At 42.3% G+C, this 20,230-nt stretch overlaps 2 protein-coding genes across 4 annotated transcripts in view; one reads left to right on the top strand and one right to left on the bottom strand.

Annotated features, from left to right (window-relative positions):
* Positions 1–20,230, top strand: part of LOC143020359 (uncharacterized) — a 203,972-nt gene that overhangs the window by 57,363 nt on the left and 126,379 nt on the right. The gene's annotated exons all lie outside the window — the stretch shown is intronic.
* Positions 1–20,230, bottom strand: part of sl (small wing phospholipase C gamma 1) — a 182,958-nt gene that overhangs the window by 84,465 nt on the left and 78,263 nt on the right. For both annotated transcript variants that reach the window (XR_012965896.1, XM_076176720.1), the window contains exon 13: positions 14,424–14,607. Coding sequence is in view for 1 of the 2 variants with exons in the window: in XM_076176720.1 (XP_076032835.1) it covers positions 14,424–14,607 (184 nt within the window). In the remaining variant the exon portion in view is untranslated. The remainder of the gene's footprint in view (positions 1–14,423; positions 14,608–20,230) is intronic.

Here is a 20,230-nt window from a genome sequence, read left to right as displayed (position 1 = left end):
TTCCTCCTCCATTCCTAGTTCTACTCTATCCTTTACTCCCTCCCACTCCTCTTTCAGCTTCTTTTTATACTCATTCTCCTTTTTTTTCTCATTTAAGCAGTTCACTCTGAGTACCTCCCTACCTTCTGCCCTTTTCCTCTTTCTCCACCTATTCTCCACTCTCAATTTACCTTCCACCAGAAAATGATCTGATATTCCCCCACTCTCTCCCCTTAGAACATGTACATCCTTAACCCCTTCCATATGGTGATGCCTACGTAGGTGTCATGAGGAGCAAGTGGGTACGCAGGATGCCGACATCGGCATCTTGATTATATTTATTGTAGTTGTACCTGCATGACCCCCATACTCTGTAAACTGGCTTCATCATATTTTCTATGGTTATCAAAATTCATGGGTGAAAGAGAAAACAATTAATACAGCGGTGACTTTATTTTTTATAATGCGAGTATTATGACACAACATCACACGTCTGGCAGCTAATGCTACCCGCGAGATTTTGGCCCAGAGTGAAGGAGTTAACTCTTCTTACCATACTCCTGGTCACCACTATATACTCCATTAACACTCTATCTGCCACCCTTCCATCCAACACCCTCCCCCATGTGTACTTATGCTTGACTTTCTTCCTAAACACTGTATTTGCTATCATCAACTCTCAAGACACATCTCCACCATCATTTCTCCACTACAATTTTTACCTGGAACTCCATACTTCCCAGTCTATTGGTTCATTTCCTACCCTAGCATTAAGGTCTCCCAATTCAACTACATTGACATTTCTCCCTGATCCCTCTATGCATTCATTTATATCTACCCAAAAAGCCTCCCTTTCCTCTACGCTCTTCTCACTACCAGGTCCATACGCACTTACAAAAACCCACATCTCCTTTCCCAGCTTCACCTTCATCCACATCAACCTTGATGAAACCTCCTTCTACTCCACTACCCGCTTGCTTATCTCTTCACTTACTAGTATAGCCACCCCTTCTCTCCCTCGTCCCCTCTTCACTCCTGAGTACCTCCCAGCTACACTCCCAAACTCACAGTTGCCCTTTCCTTTCATTTTAGTTTCACTCAAATCCAGCACATCTATCTTTCTTCTCACAAACATACTGCCTATCTCTTCCCTTTTACTCTCATCTGTACCACATCCACGCACATTAAAAGACCCAAACCTTAGGGTACTGGTTGGAAAACTCACAGATCCTCTTATGCCTTTTCTTCTTTTTAGGAATGTCCCTTTTTGGGGCTTTAGGTAGTAGGACTCCTAATCCCATCCCCTGTCCTGTTTTTTGTCACCTTTTACGACTCAAGTGGAAAAAATTGGTGGTAGCATTGTGTTCCCCCACCACAGGGTCAGCAAAAAAAGGAAATGAATATTTAGAGAAATGGTACAGGACAGTAACAAGGGGTTGGGGGACAGCATAATGGAAGGACAGTTGTAGTATAAAAGTGTCATCATTTCTCTATGAACAGAGTTTTCCTCTATCACAAAATTATGTGTGGCTCTGGTCCATAGGGGTGTCCCATATAGACCCTAAAGTATCAACTTCATGCTACTTTGCCACAATAACATGCAGCCAATACCCCAGACGTTCTACTACTCTCGTAAAAACTCTTGACTGCTCTAACAGCTTTCCTCCTGTCCCATATATCTGCAATACCTCCCACAGTGACTTCCTCTCTACACTGTCATAGGTCTTTTCCAAATCCATAAAAGCCCATGAAGGGTAGTGAATGGTGGGATGAGGATACAAAGACAGTTGTAGAAGAGAAGAAGCAAGCTTTCACAGATTGGTTACAAAATAGGACAAGGGAGTCATATGAGAGGTACAAAGAAAATAAAAGAGAAGTAAAGCAAAAGGTAAAGGAGGCAAAGAGGAGAGCAGATGTGAACTGCGGTAAGAATATGACAGACAATTTTGAAAGCAATAAAAAGATGTTTTGGAAAGAAATTAAGAGAGGAAGAGGAGGCAAATCAAGTAGAGAAGAAAAGGTATAAGGTGCAGATGGAGAGATGATAATGGAAGAGAAGGCAGTAAGGAGAAGATGGGCAGAGTATTTTAGGGAGTTGCTAAATATGAAGGAGGATAGGGAGGGAAAGATAGTTGCAGTGGGAAATGCTAAGAAAATGACCATGATGAGTGAGGAAAATGGAGGAGAAATAAGGAAGGATGAAGTGAAGGCAGTTGTTAAGATGATGAGACCAGATAAGGCACCTGGTCTGGATGGATGCCATGCACAATGTCTAAACAAAGGAGGTACAGTGATGGTGGACTGGCTGGTGAGGTTATTTAATGTTTGCTGGAGAGAGGGTAGAGTGCCAGAGGACTGGAGGAGTGCCTGTATAGTTCCACTTTACAAGGGAAAAGGGGACAAATGTGAGTGTAGTAGTTTCAGAGGGATTAGCTCATTAAGTGTAGTTGGGAAGGCTTATGGGAGGATCTTGATTGAGAGGATTAGGAGAGGAACAGAGGAAGTGATTGGCGAGGAGCAGTGTGGATTTAGGACGGGTAGAGGTAGCGTAGATCAGATTTTTGTGGTAAGACAGATATGTGAGAAAGCTATAGGAAAAGATAAGGATTTTTTTTTTGGCTTTTATGGATCTGGAAAAGGCTTATGTCAGGGTAGACAGGAAGGCACTGTGGGAGGTCTTGCAGATATATGGGATAGAAGGAAAGCTTCTAGGAGCTGTCAAGAGTTTTTACGAGAGTAGTAGAGCTTGTGTCAGGATTAGAAATGGAGAGAGTGGTTTGAGGTAAAAGTGGGACTACATCAGGGATGTGTTATGTCGCCCTGGCTGTTCAACTTATACATGGATGGGGTGGTGCGAGAGGTAAATGCAAGGGTGGTGGGTCAGGGATTGGAGATGTTTAAAGAAAATGGAGAAAAGTGGGAAGTGAGCCAGCTGTTGTTTGCGGACGACACTGCGCTTGTAGTAGGATCAGAGGAGGGATTGAGGAAGTTGGAGATGGAGTTTGGGAGAGTGTGTAAAAGAGGAAAGTTGAAGATATATGTGGGTAAAAGTAAGGTAATGAGATGTACAAGGGGTGAAAGTGGCAGCAGACTGGAAGTGAGCATTAAGGGAGAGCAACTGGAGGAAGTGGATAGTTTTAGATACTTGGGTGCGAATATGGCAGGAAAGGGTGGAGTGGAGGTGGAGGTAGAATGTAGATTGAGAGAAGCGAGTAAATGCTTTGGTGGATTGAAAAGTGTAATAAGGAACAGACATTTGGGAATGGATGCTAAGAGGAGATTGTATGAAGGAGTGATTGTGCCAACAGCACTGTATGGAGCAGAAACATGGAACATAAGAGAGGAAGAGAGAAGGAGTTTGAATGTGTTTGAGATGAGGTGTCTGAGAAGTATGATAGGGGTTACTAGATGGATAGAATGAGAAATGAGGAGGTGAGGAGGAGAACAGGGGTGGTAAGGGAGTTGGGAGATAGGATTGATGAAAGAGTATTGGGATGGTTTGGACACATGGAAAGAATGAGTGAAGAAAGACTAGTAAAAGATGTGGAGGGAAAGCAGATGTGGAGGGAGTGGACATGAGGAGACGACCTAGGATGAGATGGATGGATGGGGTGAAAGGGGTTCTGGGGAAGAGGGGAATGTCTGTTGAGGAAGGACAGGAGAGGACAGAAGACAGGGGTGAATGGAGAATGGTTGTGTATGGATGATGTTGTGATGCATGAGGTGGGATGGGTGGGGGATGGGGGGGTGAGGTTGTATGCGTGAGAAAAAATTGACGCAGCCTGAAAGGATTTCTCCCCATCTTCTCCTTTTCTGCATGAGGGGATGGAGAGCAGGTTTGCAGAGTCGGAGTTGGAGTCAGAGCGAGTCGGAGGTTTAAGCTGGGAGTCGGAGTCGGAGTCGGATTTCTAAGAGTACTAGGAGTCGGAATTTTTTTTATCCGACTCCGGCTCTTTAAGTCCAATAAAATTATTTTTTTAATATGGTTTCCCTGTTTGGTTTTACCAGTTGCACAATTTAGCAGTTTTTGTATGGTTTTGCTTTTATTTTTGGAGGCAATTCATTCTATACTATGGGAGTTATAACCAGTGGAATGTATTTCTATTTTTAATAAATATTCAATAAATATAATCAGTAATTCAAATTCCTGAATAATTTGTCAAATGTCAAGTGACAGAGATATCTTTGAATAATTTAAACTAGCTACTTTACCTTTGTTGACAGTCTAATTAATTCAAATTATGTTAACATCTAGAACTCCATCATGTACACACATACATGACAGTGTAGACAATAGTAAATATCCACTACATATGCACTATGCACGTACATCTTCATGTATGTAAAAGTCAATGGAAGTGTTTTTGTGTGGTTTACTATTTTGTAGGAGCTATGTCATGCTGGGATAATGCCCTGAGATAAACTTTGACCAGTCTCAGAGGCCAGATAGGAATGATATTAGAGCATATGTCACAGCATTTGGTGATGACTGAAAAGGGGAGGAACAACAGCAGCTATGAAAAGTGTGCACAGGGGAAGGTTGTCTCTCTCTTTCCTGAACTGATTCCTGGTTTTTATGATAACATGGTGAAATTAATTCTGCAGTAAGTACTAGGTAGGGCATCCTCCATTAACCTTTCCTCAATATGATTTGTCACATTTTTCCTAATATTGTGATAGAAGGTTTATGAGAATGGACAAATGAAATAACAGATGATTTTTTGGGGGGGCGGAGGGGAGGGGGACAAAGGAAAAAGAAAATATATAGCTTGAAGTGGCAACTCTGCCATGACAGATTTGAAAGTGCTCATAAGCTGGTAGATGATCATGAGCATAAATAATACCATTATATATTTAATATATATATATGTTTATACGAATATACGTGATTGTGTGCATATATATATATAGAGCTGGGTGAGTGTATATGTGAGTATATTTATCATACAAGTGAATGTTTTACTTAAAATAACATACATGAAACATATTTATAAAATGCTTGCTGAATAGGTGTGGGAGGCTGGTATATGGATCTGCAGAATAGATTTCCACATAGGGGTCAAGGAGTTAAGGAGTTGGGAGTTGGAGTCAGGTGTCGGAGTCAGAGTCAGAGTCTGGAGTTGGAGGAATCAAAGGAGTCGGAGTCAGAATCGGAGTCAGAGTCGGCATCCTAGGAATTCTAGGAGTTGGAGTTAGAGTCGGAGTCTCCACAACCCTCATGGAGAGGGGGGGGGGGTCGCTGATTTAATGAAGCGGCCTTGCTGTGGATGTGCTGTGTCTTGCGACACTGCCTCTGACCCAGGACAGTGGACAAGAGTGCAGGGATGACCCGTCATCCAGGAGGTGCCAAGATAAGAGGGAGGGTGGAGGGGAGTGGAGTGTATTTGGGATGGAATGGGTGGGAATGGTTATAACTTTTTCTTTTTGGCTACCTCCCTTGTAAGGGGGAAAAAGCCTTTTGTATATGTATGTATGTATGTGTGTATAAGAGCCCAAAATATATCCTTACCTTTTCCTATTGCTTTCTCACATATCTGTCTTACCACAAAAATCTGATCTACGCTACCTCTAACTGTCCTAAACCCACACTGTTCCTCACCAATTAATCCCTCTCTTCCTCTCCTAATCCTCTCAATCAAGACCCTCCCATAAGCCTTCCCAACTACACTTAAACTGATCCCTCTCAAACTACTACACTCACTTGTCCCCTTTTGCTTTGTAAAATGGAACTATACAGGCACTCCTCCAGTCCTCTGCCATTCTACCCTCTCTTAAACAAACATTAAATAACCTCACTGGCCAGTCCACCATCAATGTACCTCCTTTTTTCAGACATTCTGCATAGCATCCATTCAACCCAGGTACCTTACCTAGTCTTATCATCTTAACAGCTGCCTTCACTTCATCTTTCTTTATTTCTCCTCCATTTTTCCTCACTTATCACGGTCATTTTCTTTGCACTTCCCACTGCAACTACCTTTCCTTTCCTATCCTCTTTCACATTTAGCAACTCCCTAAAATACTCTGCCCACATTCCTCTCACTGTCTTCTCTTCCATTATCATCTCTCCATTTGCACCTTTTACCTTTTCTTCTCTATTTGATCGCCTCCTATTCCTCTCTTAATTTCCTTCCAAAAATTTTTTTTATTACTTTCAAAATTTTCTGTCATACTCTTACCCCACTTCTCATCTACTCTCCTCTTTGCCTCCTTTATCTTATGTTTTACTTCTCTTCTCTTTACTTTGTACCTCTCATATGATTCCCTCGTCCTAATCTGTAACCAATCTATGAAAGCCTGCTTCTTCTCTTCTACACATTTCTTTGCTTCCTCATCCCACCACTCACTACCCTTCCTTCTATTTCCTCCCATCCTCCTAGTTCCACACACCATCTTTGCACACCTTATGACAACCTCCTTGAACCATCCCCATTCCTCCTCCACTTCTAGTTCTAATCTATCCTTCAGTCCCTTCCACTCCTCTCTCAGCTTCTTTTTATACTCCTCTTCTTTCTCATTTAAGCAGTTCACTCTAAGCATCCCCCTAACTTCTGCCCTTTTCCTATTTCTCCATCTATCCTCCACTCTCAACTTACCTTCCACCAGAAAATGATTTGATATTCCCCCACTCTCTCCCCTTAGAACATGTACATCCTAACTTTTCCCACTATACTCCTGGTTACCACTATATAGTCCATTAACACTCTACCACCCTTCCATCCACCACCCTCTCCCATGTGTACTTATGCTTGACTTTCTTCCAAAACACTGTATTTGCTATCTTTGTTTTCTGGCTACCTCCTTTGTAAGGGAAAAAAAAAAGCCTTTGGTATATATATATGTACCTTTTACATAGCCTAATCACAATACAAGCTACCCTGTCTGATAAACTACTGAACTTGATTACATTACCAGGAACCTCTCAGTTTATCAAGAATCCTACTCCACTAGACCTTTCTTTGTCCTTACGTCTATAGTAGAAAAGGTGGTGACCAACTTGTAATTGTATCAGCTTTTCTTCCGCTCTTCCAAATCCATCTAGTCCTATGATGTCCCACTTGATGTTGTCTAGTTCTTCCATTAAACTCTCCAGCCTGTGGTCTTCTGAGAGAGTTCTTACATTGTAAATATAGATCTTCATTTTCTTCATATTGTTTAATGTCCAAGACTTGGATCTGCTTGGACAGTGCTTACTCACAATCAGTGGCACACTGCCCATAAGCACATGTGGCAATGCAGTTGGACCTTCAGGAGATGATGATCCAACAGGAACACCCAATTTTGTTTTGGTTCTACTGTTCATGGTTGCTATGAAGGGCTTTTGGCAGTAATCTCACCTCCGTGCTAACTAGTTTCTGGTGAGATATTTCTCTGGTGTCACCTTATTCATTATATTCAGTGAAGCCCTATACATCTATAGGGCTCCCAATGGTCCACACTGTCATTATGACGGTACCCCATATATCTATGGGGAATTTCCCTGTTTGCCATCAGGGATGTGCCAGTTAGCAGTGGGTCCTGCAACTGTGAGCTGCTCTTTGTCTGATCTTTCTTACAAAACATGTTAGATATGGGTGACCCTGCAGAGATTTCCTCTCTATCGACATGGCTTTTGTAGTCATTAAGATTCTCAAGCCTATCCACCATGTCAAGGTGTCAACCATCAAAAATATGAATTTGAATTTAGGGAATCAGCAGAGAAAGTAGGAAGTACAAAAAGTATTAGAGAAAACAAATACTCCAAAGCTACAAATGACCTAATTAAAAGAAGAAGGAGCATGCAGATTAAAAGCAGGAGAGACGAAATAGGAAGAGTAGAACTAAACTAGCTTATCAACAACAGGCATAGATCAGATGGAAATCAACCGAGAAAACAAGCAGGCTTTAAGAGTGGATACTCGACTCTAGACCATTTGCAGGCAATGAACCAACTAATCGAGAAAATGACAGAATACACTATACCTCTCAGTTTAGCTTTTGTAGATGACGAAAAGGCCTTTGACTCGGTAGAACAAATAGCAATACTAAACTCACTACGCAATAAGGGTACAAATGAACAGATCATAAGGGTTTTAGAAAAGATTTAAGCAAAATGTACTGCTATAATTCGATTACATAAAGATACAGAAAAGATCAAGATTGAGAAAGGAGTACGGCAAGGTGATACAATTTCACCCAAATTATTTACAGCTTGTTTGGAAGAGATTTTCAGAAGGTTGAGTTGGGAAAAGAAAGGTTTAAAGATTAATGGTGAATATTTGAACCACCTAAGATTTGTGGATGACATTATTCTTATTACAGAAAGAGCAGAAGACCTGCAAGATATGCTGAGTGATCTGAACAAGGAAAGTCTCAAAGTAGGTTTAAAAATGAATAAGACCAAAACCAAAGTAATGTTCAACACAAATGTTCAAAGTAAAGAGATTATAATCAATGGTGAGAGTCTTGAAGAAGTTGAAAAGTATAATTATTTAGGCCAGATGGTGAAAGTGACCAAAGATCATGATAATGAAATAAAAAGACTTATTACAATTGGTTGGAGGTAGTGAACATGAGGGGGCATCCTAGGATGAGATGGACAGATGGGGTGAAGGGGGTTTTGGGGAAGAGGGGAATGTCTGTTGAGGAAGGACAGGAAAGGACAGAAGACAGGGGTGAATGGAGAATGGTTGTATATGGATGATGTTGTGATGCATGAGGTGGAATGGGTGAGGTGATGGGTTGGTGAGGTAGTATGTGTGAGAAAAAATTGACGCAGCCCGAAGGGATTTCTCCCCATCTTCTCCTTTTCTGCATGGGGGGATAGAGAGGGGGGTCGCCAATTTAATGAAGCGGCCTTGCTGTGGATGTGCTGTGTCTTGCGACACTGCCTCTGACCAAGGGCAGTGGACAAGGTGCAGGGATGACCCGTCATCCAGGAGGTGCTAAGATAAGAGGGAGGGTGGAGGATGGAGGAGTGCATTTAGGGATGAAATGGGTGGGGATGGTTTTATGCCATTTTCTTTTTGGCTACCTCTCTTGTAAGGGGGAAAGAGCCTTGGTATATGTATGTATGTATGTACAATTGGTTGGAAAGTGTTTGGTAAATATAATAAAATCCAGAGAAGTTCTCTACCTTTATGTTTGAAATATAAAGTTTACAATCAATGTATTCTGCCAGCAATAATTCACGGGTGTGAGACTTGGAAACTGACAAAAGCCATAGAAAAAAAGTCAAGTACTGCACAGAGGAGAATGGAGAGATCAATGATGGGAATAATGTTAAGACCAAAAGAGAGCAATTTGGGAGAGAGAGCAGACTAGAGTGAAAGATATTGTAGAGGCAGTGAAAGAGAGGAAGTGGAATTGGGCAGGTAAGTTAGTGCAAATGACTGATGAATGATGGAGCAAGTGTGTTACTGAGTGGATGCCACAACATGGGAAGCATGGAAGAGGGAGACCAGACAGGGGGTGGAGAGACAAGATTGAGAAGTTTGCAGGAGTGACATGGCAGAGGTTGGCACGGTTGTATGAATCATGGAATGCTATGAAGGAGGCCTTTGTTCAGCAGTGGATCAGGATGGCTGATTTGATTGAATATGGCCTACTGACCATCCAACTGACATATCAAACAAAGATTGGTGTATGTGGCAGATCATTCAGTCAGCGGTGGTGGCAGTGAGTGAGGGAGCAAACTAGTGGGTAGTGGTGGCAGTGAGTGGTATACCAAAGTTCCCCCTCATATACTGAATCTAGTTTGGTATATGAGGGAGAAATCCGACCATTATATTTATCAAACTTTTGGCTTTATCAACCATGCTTTCTCTCCAATTAGGCCAATATAATAAGAGTTTACTGTAACTGAGAAAATCATAAAACACAATAGACCTCTTTGTTTAAAAGAAGGCCTTTGACTTGGAAGAATGAATAGTAATACAAAACTGAATATGCAAGAAGGGTGCAAATGAACACAATATAAGGGCATTGGCTGCATTTTATTGTGGCAGTGTAGCGTGCAGTTGATACTTTACGGTCTATATGGGGTGCCCCTATGGACCAGAGACACACATCATTTTGTCTGTGATAGAGGAAAACTCTGTTCATTTATAGCGAAATGATGACACTTTTATACTATGACTGTCCCTCCGTTATGCTGTCCCCCAGTCCCTTGTTACTGTCCTGTACCATTTCTATGAATATTCACTTCCTTTTTTCCCCTAACCTGTGGTAGGGAAAGAGAATGCTACCACCAAGTCTTTCCACTTGAGTCGTAAAAGACGACAAAAAATGGGACAGGGGATGGGATTAGGAGTCCTACTACCTATAGCCCCAAAAGGGAACATTCCTAAAAAAAGAAAAAAGGCATAAGAGGGTCTAGGAGTTTTCCAACCAGAGATAGGCAGTATGTTTGTGAGAAGAAAGATGGATGTGCTGGCTGTGAGTGAAACTAAAATGAACGGGAAGGGTGAGTGTGAGTTTGGGAGTGTAGCTGGAAGGTACTCTGGAGTGAAGAGTGGACGAGGGAGAGAAGGGGTGGCTATACTAGTAAGTGAAGAGATAAATAAACGTGTAGTGGAGTGGAAGGAGGTTTCATCAAGGTTGATGTGAATGAAGGTGAAGCTGGGAAGGGAGATGTGAGTTTTTGTAAGTGCGTATGGGCCTGGTGGTGAGAAGAGCATAGAGGAAAGGGAGGCTTTTAGGGTAGATATAAATGAGTGCATAGAGGGATTAGGAAGAAATGTCAATGTAGTTGTATTGGGAGACCTTAACACTACGGTAGGAAATGAACCAATAGATGGAGTGATTGAGAAGTATGGAGTTCCAGGTAAAAATCGTAGTGGAGAATTGATGGTGGAGCTGTGTCTTGAAAGAGAGTTGATGATAGCAAATACAGTGTTTAGGAAGAAAGTCAAGCATAAGTTCACATGGGAGAGTGTGGTGGATGGAAGGGTGGTAGAAAGAGCATTAATGGACTATATAGTGGTGACCAGGAATATGGGACGATGAGTTAAGGACGTACATGTCCTAAGGGGAGAGAGTGGGGGAATATCAGACCATTTTCTAGTGGAAGGTAAATTGAGAGTGGAGAATAGGTGGAGAAAGAGGAAACGGGCAGAGGGTAGGGAGGTACTTAGAGTAAACCGCTTAAATGAGATAAAAAAGAAGAATGAGTATAAGAACCCCTGCTGTGGATGTGCTGTGTCTTGCAACACTGCTTCTGACCCAGGGCAGTGGACAGGATGCAGGGATGACCCATTATCCAGGTGCCAAGATAGGAGGGTGGAGGGGAGTGGAATATATACATATATACATACATATACCAAGGCTTTTTCCCCCTTACAAGGGAGGTAGCCAAAAAGGAAAAGGCATAAAAATATTTCCACCCATTCCATCCCTGAATACACTCCACACCCCTCCACCCTCCCTCTTATCTTAGCACCTCCTGGATGAGGGGTCATCCCTGCACCTTGTCCACTGCCCTGGGTCAGAAACAGTGTCGCAAGACATAGCACATCCACAGCAAGGCTGCTTCATTTAATCGGCGACACCCCTCTCCGTCCCCCCATTGCATAAAAGGAGAAGACGGGGAGAAATCCCTTCAGGCTGCATCAAAATTTGCTCACACATACTACCTCACCCCCCATCCCCCCGCCCATTCCAACTCATGCAATCACAACATCATCCATATACAACCATGCTCCATTCACCCCTGTCTTCTGTCCTCTCCCATCCTTCCTCAACTGACATTCCCCTCTTCCCCAAAGCCCCCTTCACCCCATCCACCCACCTCATCCTAGGATGTCCCCTCATGTTCACTCCCTCCACATCTGCCTTCCATACTTCTTTTACTAGTCTTTCTTCACTCATTCTTTCCATGTGTCCAAACCATCCAAATATTCTTTCATCAACCCTATCTCCCAGCTCCCTTTCCACCCCTGTTCTCTTCCTCACCTCCTCATTTCTCACTCTATCTAGCCTAGTAACCCCCATCATACTTCTCAGATACCTCATCTCAAACACATTCAAACTCCTTCTCTCTTCTTCTCTTATGTTCCATGTTTCTGCCCCATACAGTGCTGTTGGCACAATCACTCCTTCATACAGTCTCCCCTTAGCATCCATTCCCAAATGTCTATTCCTCATTACACTCTTTAATCCACCAAGGCATTTACTCGCTTCTCTCAATCTACATTCTACCTCCACCTTCACTCCACCTTTTCCTACCACATTTGCACCCAAGTATCTAAAACTATCCACTTCCTCCAGTCGCTCTCCCTTAATGCTCACTTCCAGTCTACTGCCACTTTCACCCCTCGTACACTCTCCCAAACTCTGCCACCAACTTCCTCAATCCCTCCAATCCTGCCACAAGCGCAGTGTCATCCGCAAACAACAGCTGGCTCACCTCCCACTTTTCTCCATTTTCTTTAACCATCTCCAATCCCTGACCCACTACCCTTGCATTTACCTCTCGCACCACCCCATCCATGTATAAGTTGAACAGCCAGGGCAACATAACGCATCCTTGACAAAGTCCCACCTTTACCTCGAACCACTCACTCTCTCCATTTCTAATCCTGACACAAGCTCTACTACTCTCATAAAAACTCTTGACTGCTCTCAACAGCTTTCCTCCTATCCCGTATATCTGCAGTACCTCCCACAGTGCCTTTCTGTCTACCCTATCATAAGCCTTTTCCAGATCCATAAAAGACCAAAAAACATCCTTCCCCTTTCCTATAGCTTTCTCACATATCTGTCTTACCACAAAGATCTGATTTACACAACCTCTACCTGTCCTAAATCCACACTGTTCCTCACCAATTACTCCTTCTGTTCCTCTCCTAATCCTCTCAATCAAGATCCTCCCATAAGCCTTCCCTACTACACTTTGCAAGCTAATCCCTCTGAAACTACTACATTCACACTTATCCCCTTTTCCCTTGTAAAGAGGAACTATACAGGCACTCCTCCAGTCCTCCGACACTCTACCCTCTCTCCAGCAAACATTAAATTACCTCACCAGCCAGTCCACCATCACTGTACCTCCCTTTTTCAGACATTCTGCATGGCATCCATCCAGACCAGGCGCCTTACCTGTTTTCATCATCTTAACAACTCCCTTCACCTCATCCTTCCTTATTTCTCCTCCATTCTCCTCACTCATCACTCTCATTTTCTTCGTATTTCCCACTGCAGCTATCTTTCCCTCCCTAATCCTCCTTCACATTTAGCAACTCCCTAAAATATTCTGCCCATCTTCCCCTTACTGCCTTCTCTTCCATTATCATCTCTCCATCTGCACCTTTTACCTTTTCTTCTCTACTTGATTCGCCTCCTCTTCCTCTCTTAATTTCTTTCCAAAACATCTTTTTATTACTTTCAAAAATTTCTGTCATACTCTTACCCCACTTCACATCTGCTCTCCTCTTTGCCTCCTTTACCTTTTGTTTTACTTCTCTTTTCTTTTCTTTGTACCTCTCATATGACTCCCTCGTCCTATTTTGTAACCAATCTGTGAAAGCTCGCTTCTTCTCTTCTACAAGCTTCTTTGTTTCCTCATCCCACCATTCACTACCCTTTCTTCTATTTCCTCCTGTCCTTCTTGTTCCACACACCATCCTTGCACACTTTATGACTCCCTCCTTGAACCATCCCCATTCCTCCTCCACACCTAGCTTTACTCTATCCTTCCCTCCCTCCCACTCCTCCTTCAGCTTCTTTTCGTACTCCTTCTCCTTTTCCTTTTCATTCAAAGAGTTCACTCTAAGCACCTCCCTACCTTTTGTCCCTTTCCTCTTTCTCCATCTATCCTCCCCTCTCAACTTACCTTCCACCAAAAAATGATCTGATATTCCCCCACCCTCTCTCCTTAGCACATGTACATCCTTAACTCTTCCTATCATAATCCTATTTACCACTACATAATCCATTAGCGCTCTATCTACCACCTTTCCCTCCACCACCCTCTCCCATGTGTACTTATGCTTGACTTTCTTCCGAAACACTGTATTTGCTATCATCATCTCTCTTTCTAGACACATTTCCACCATCAACTCTCCACTACGATTCTTTCCTGGAACTCCACATTTCCCAACCACTCCATCGATTGGAATATATAGGAAATGGAATGGGTGGGAGTGGTTTCTATGCCTTTTTCTTTTTGGCTACCCCCCATGTAAGGGGGAAAAAGCCTTTGGTATATGTATGTGTGTAGAAATCTTTTATGTGAAAGGTACTACTGTAATTAGATTACATAGAAATACAGTAAATATAAAGGTCAAGAAAGTATGGCAAGGTAATACTATTTCATCTAAACTATTTACAGTTTGCCTAGAAGATTTTCAAGTCGTGTTGTCTATAATGTTATGTAATGTTTTGTCTTTTCTACCTTGCTTTTTGCTTGATATTGATTAATTCTCTGAATGAATTTAAATGTCTACATTTTTTTCTTTCCTACTAACCTCTTTCGTCTTGTATGTGAAGTAGTGGCCTTGGTAAAAGGTGATAAGGCTGTAGATTGAAGTGAAGTAACCCATGTCTAAGTTTGCTGGCTCTTCTTCTGAGTAACTTGAATTGAAAGTATACACTTTTTCATTGTTTATCGTGTTACTGTAGATTCTAAAATGGTACACTTTTCCTTTACACCTGTAAATAGAATTTTTTCAGATGTAGTAAAACATGAGAAACAATACATTGAAAAAACAACAGTTAGATAGAAATTCCTAGTACATATCTATGGATATATTAGTTTCTTATTTCAATACAATAAATGTGAATGTTTGGTATGACTGATTACAAACTGTCTCCTTATTTCATTGAAATATTTTATTGTCAATGTGATGGATGGGAGCGGCATAAGTAGGGGTGGTTGCATGCCTTGGCTGACTACCTTCCTCATAAGGGGGGAGAAACCTTTTGATATACAGACAGAATCTTTAGTGTTGCTTTCAACATGAATACCATTACCTGCAAAGCAAGTTGGTTAAACACAGGTGAGGGACACTCTGGCCTATTTCAGTATCACCATACATAAACCTTTCACTTCTGCATAAACAATGTGAACATTGCTCTAACAATACTACCAATTCATCCTTGATGCATCCCTTTCATGTGACAGGTCATCACCATAGTCTATATTTTTCCAACTCACTGTCACCCACATACATTTTCACTTGTGTGACATCCTGACCACAAACTCTCCCACCCAGCAGGGTGTTCACACTGAATACCAGCCAACCCAATGGAGAGAAATAATGGTTGTTGTAGATCTAAGTCACTTCCCAGTGGACTTAGCATGATTTATCATTCCCACATGGAATGTAATTGGTAGTCAAATTGCACTCAAAATTAGTGCAACTGTTGTTGTTGTTGTCATTCCCTAGATTGTCTAGCTGAGCAGTCCCATCTCCCTGAGGAACAGGCAGGTATGGGGTTTTCCCACAAATCCTTTATAGAATGTATTCTGTGTTGTTGGTGTGTGTAATTGTGTACAATGCAGTCTTCCATAAGGTGTAATATAGTATGGGGGTGAGGTGTTGCATCCTCAACAGTTATCTGCAATAGATGAATGTAGGTGTAATATATGGACCAAAAACACTATCAGTAACAGACAATAAACTGTTGTTTCATGAACTGTTTAGTTTCTGCAATTGGGACTTACTGATAATGGATGATTTCAATTTTGCCAACATTGATGAGACGACCCTCTTACCAGGCAAAATAGGTAGTTGACGGATAGATTTTTTTGGTGAGTTACTTAGTTCAGCACATAAAAGACCCTACAAGACATGGAAAATTACTCTACCTATTGATCATTAGCCACAAAAGCATGATAACTTATGTAGAAGTTAGTGAAACTATTGCAAGTAGCAATCACAACTTATATTTAATCTGCAAAATTTTTTAGAATAGATAGGTGTGTATCTAAAATGCCTGATTTCAGTAAAGTTCAGTTCATAGGACTACATCAGGAGCTTCGGCATACAGACTGGGAGGCAAAATTAAGTGAAAAGCCTGTAGATCAGATGTGGGAAATACAGGGTGCGGCAGAACTGATTGAACAGACTTGAGGAGATATAAAAAAGTAATGGAGGTACATAGAGAATACATACATACATATACCAAGGCTTCTTCCCCCTTACAAGGGGGGTAGCCAAAAAGAAAAAGGCATAAAATCATTCCCACCCATTCCATCCCTGAATACACTCCACACCCCTCCACCCTTCCTCGTATCTTAGCACCTCCTGAATGACGGGTCATCCCTGCACCTTGTCCACTGCTCTGGGTCAGAAGCAATGCCGCAAGACACAGCACATCCACAGCAAGGCTGCTTCATTAAATCGGTGACACCCCCTCTCCATCCCCCCATTGCATAAAATGAGAAGACGGGGAGAAATCCCTTCAGGCTGCATCAAAATTTGCTCACACATACTACCACACCCCGCATCCCCCTGCCCATTCCACCTCATGCAATCACAACATCATCCATATACAACCATTCTCCATTCACCCGTCTTCTGTCCTCTCCCGTCCTTCCTCAACTGACATTCCCTTCTTCCCCAAAGCCCCCTTCACCTCATCCATCCACCTCATCCTAGGACGTCCCCTCATGTTCACTCCCTCCACATCTGCCTTCCACACCTCTTTTACTAGTCTTTCTTCACTCATTCTTTCCATGTGTCCAAACCATCCTAATATTCTTTCATCAACCCTATCTCCCAGCTCCTTTTCCACCCCTGTTCTCCTCCTCACCTCCTCATTTCTCACTCTATCTAGCCTAGTAACCCCCATCATACTTCTCAGACACCTCATCTCAAACACATTCAAACTCCTTCTCTCTTCTTCTCTTATGTTCCATGTTTCTGCCCCATACAGTGCTGTTGGCACAATCACTCCTTCATACAGTCTCCTCTTAGCATCCATTATCAAATGTCTATTCCTCATTACACTCTTTAATCCACCAAGGCATTTACTCGCTTCTCTCAATCTACATTCTACCTCCACCTTCACTCCACCTTTCCCTGCCACATTTGCACCTCCAGTTGCTCTCCCTTAATGCTCACTTCCAGTCTACTGCCACTTTCACCCCTTGTACATCTCATCACCTTACTTTTACCCACATTTATCTTTAGCTTTCTTCTATCACATACTCTCCCAAACTCTGCCACCAACTTCCTCAATCCCTCCTCCGATCCTGCCACAAGCGCAGTGTCGTCCACAAACAACAGCTGGCTCACCTCCCACTTTTCTCCATTTTCTTTAACCATCTCTAGTCCCTTGCCCACTACCCTTGCATTTACCTCTTGCACTACCCCATCCATGTATAAGTTGAACAGCCAGGGCGACATAACGCATCCTTGATGAAGTCCCATCTTTACCTCGAACCACTCACTCTCTCCATTTCCAATCCTGACACAAGCTCTACTACTCTCATAAAAACTCTTGACAGCTCCCAGAAGCTTTCCTCCTATCCCGTATATCTGCATAACCTCCCACAGAGAATAAAGTTTATTAAATTCGAGGTTAGCATAACATACCATTTAAAATCCTTATGTTCACACATACTGCAGGGTATGGCATTAACCTCTTCAATAATCCACTCCCTTAGCTGTGGTAGGGTGTGAGGGCGACTTTTGAACACCTTTTCTTTCAGATGTCCCCAAAGAAAGAAGTCGCAAATGCTCAAATCAGGTGACCGTGCAGAAACCAGACGTCCGGGAAACATGTTTCTCAAAACATTGAGTGAAATTCGGGCTGTGTGAGCTGTAGCCCCATCCTGCTGGAACCACACGTCCCCCCAATCCTTCATTTTCAACAATCTCTTCCATTCTGGGCTGCAGGAAATTTTGCAACATTGTAACATAGCGTTTGGAATTCACGGTCACAGTTACTCCGTCCTCCTCAAAGAAGTATGGGCCTATCACACCAAATTGTGAGATGGCACACCACGCCGTAAGTTTAGGGGAATGTAGTGGTCTTTCCTGGATAATTTGGGGGTTATTTTCAGCCCAGTAACGGAAATTTTGCTTATTTACAGCCACACAGAGGTGAAAATGTGCCTCATCACTACTGAAGAACGCTGCCTCGGGAGCAATCTGTTCAAGCATGTTCTCACACAGATTTTGGTGGTTCCCATAGTTAAGGTATTACTTGAGATAGATGGCCAGACAGCGAGCGTTGAAGTAGGAGTAGTGGAACTTCCAGTAAAAGGAATAGACTTTCTCCTTGGGAATGATGTAGGCAAGATAGTCCAGGTTAGACTCAAGACAGTAGATGACCCCATAACCAGACAGACACACATAGACAAAGCTGACATGGCCAACCCGGTGGCCATCATTACCAGGTACCAGGCCAAGAAAGCACGAGAGGAAGATAAATGGTGATGACAACCTGAACCCACTTTTTGAAGAAGACACTGCAGATGTGGTCCCAAAGGAGTCACAAAACAAACTTGGTGAGGAAGGAAGATGTAGGAGGAGGCCAAGGAGATGACATCCTAGCAGAGGAGGTGATTTGTGAGATGGCCATTGAGAAGGAGGAACTCCTCTGACTACAGCAGGATGAACCAGAGCTGGAGGAAGTATGCCAAGCAGTTGAGGAGGAGCAGGAAGAAGGGAAGTACAGCAAGACCAAGTTCGTCATGGAAGATGGTGTACTTCTGAGAAAATACAAGGCACCAGAAAAGGTAGGAGGTGACACTGTTACCCAAATAATCATATCCCAAGTGCTGCAAGAGAAGATTGTGAGGCTAGCTCACAAGATTTCATGTGCCCACCATGGAATCACTAAAATTAGACAATTAATCTTGATGCATTTCTTCTGGCCCCAGTTGTCACTGTGTGTCAAGTGACTGGGAAGCCAAATGACACACCCAGGAATGTACCCATGTGTCAAGTTCCTGTCATTGAGGAACCTTTCAGTAGCATTGTTGTTCACTGTGTAGGACCTCTCCCAAAAACAAAATCTTATAACCATAATGTGTCAAGCCACACAGTTTGCTAAAGCAATACCCTTTCTAAACATAAAAGCCAGAACAATCACCAAGGCCTTAATGTCTTATTTTAGTAAGATGGGTATGCCTCAGGAGGTACAAAGTGATAAAGGCACTAACATTTTAAGTGGGATATTCAAAGGGGCCCGGAAGGTTTCAACATAAAACATGTAATCACAGCAGCACATCACCCCCAATGCATGATTAGGGTCTTTGTTTTGGAATTTGAGAAGGATTGGGATGAAGGCATAGACTTGCTGTTATATGCCACTAGAATAACTGTACACAAGGGTCTAGGATTTTCTCTTTTTTACCTGATGTATGCCTTTTATGATTTTTATGTATGCCTTTTTATGATTTTATGCCTTTTCCTTTTTGGCTACCTCCCTAGTAAGGGGGAAAAAGCCTTGGTATATGTATGTACCTGATGTTCGGTAGAACCCTGTGAAAACCCCTTGCATTATTGTATGAAGTAATGTTATTGAGAAATCCAGAAGGAAGTACCCCTTACACAAACCTAGTTGGTACTAACTTTGAAAAATTGAGGGAGATTAGGCAGATAGCAAAAAGAAATTTTGAATAGTCTCAAGACTCTTACAAAGATTATTATAATAGAAAGGCACTTAGAAGGAAGCTAGATTGGGGATTATGTACTTGTGTTATCTCCTCAGAAGACCTCATAGCATCCAAAATATGAGGGACCATTCAAGGTACTTGAGAGAAAGAAGGGTCATAATTATTCACTGAAAAATCCAATGAGGACATCAGGAGTGCTACAAATGCATATCAATGTCTTGAAGGAATTTATGAGATTGTAGAGGAAGAAGCAGTTGGTACCATCATGACAGGACAAGCTGACGGGAATTCTGATTAAGTGAGTGGTGGGATGAGGAAACAAAGAAGCTTGTAGAAGAGAAGAAGCGAGCTTTCACAGATTGGTTACAAAATAGGACAAGGGAGTCATATGAGAGGTGCAAAGAAAAGAAAAGAGAAGTAAAACAAAAGGTAAAGGAGGCAAAAAGGAGAGCAGATGTGAAATGGGGTAAGAGTATGACAGAAAATTTTGAAAGTAATAAAAAGATGTTTTGGAAAGAAATTAAGAGAGGAAGAGGAGGCGAATCAAGTAGAGAAGAAAAGGTAAAAGGTGCAGATGGAGAGATGATAATGGAAGAGAAGGCAGTAAGGGGAAGATGGGCAGAATATTTTAGGGAGTTGCTAAATGTGAAGGAGGATAGGGAGGGAAAGATAGTTGCAGTGGGAAATGCTAAGAAAATGACC

This window comes from Oratosquilla oratoria, chromosome 39 (assembly GCF_046742065.1).
Source record: "Oratosquilla oratoria isolate Oo_2021 chromosome 39, ASM4674206v1, whole genome shotgun sequence".
NCBI lineage: Eukaryota > Metazoa > Arthropoda > Malacostraca > Stomatopoda > Squillidae > Oratosquilla > Oratosquilla oratoria.
This window is presented reverse-complemented; position numbering and strand designations above follow the sequence as displayed.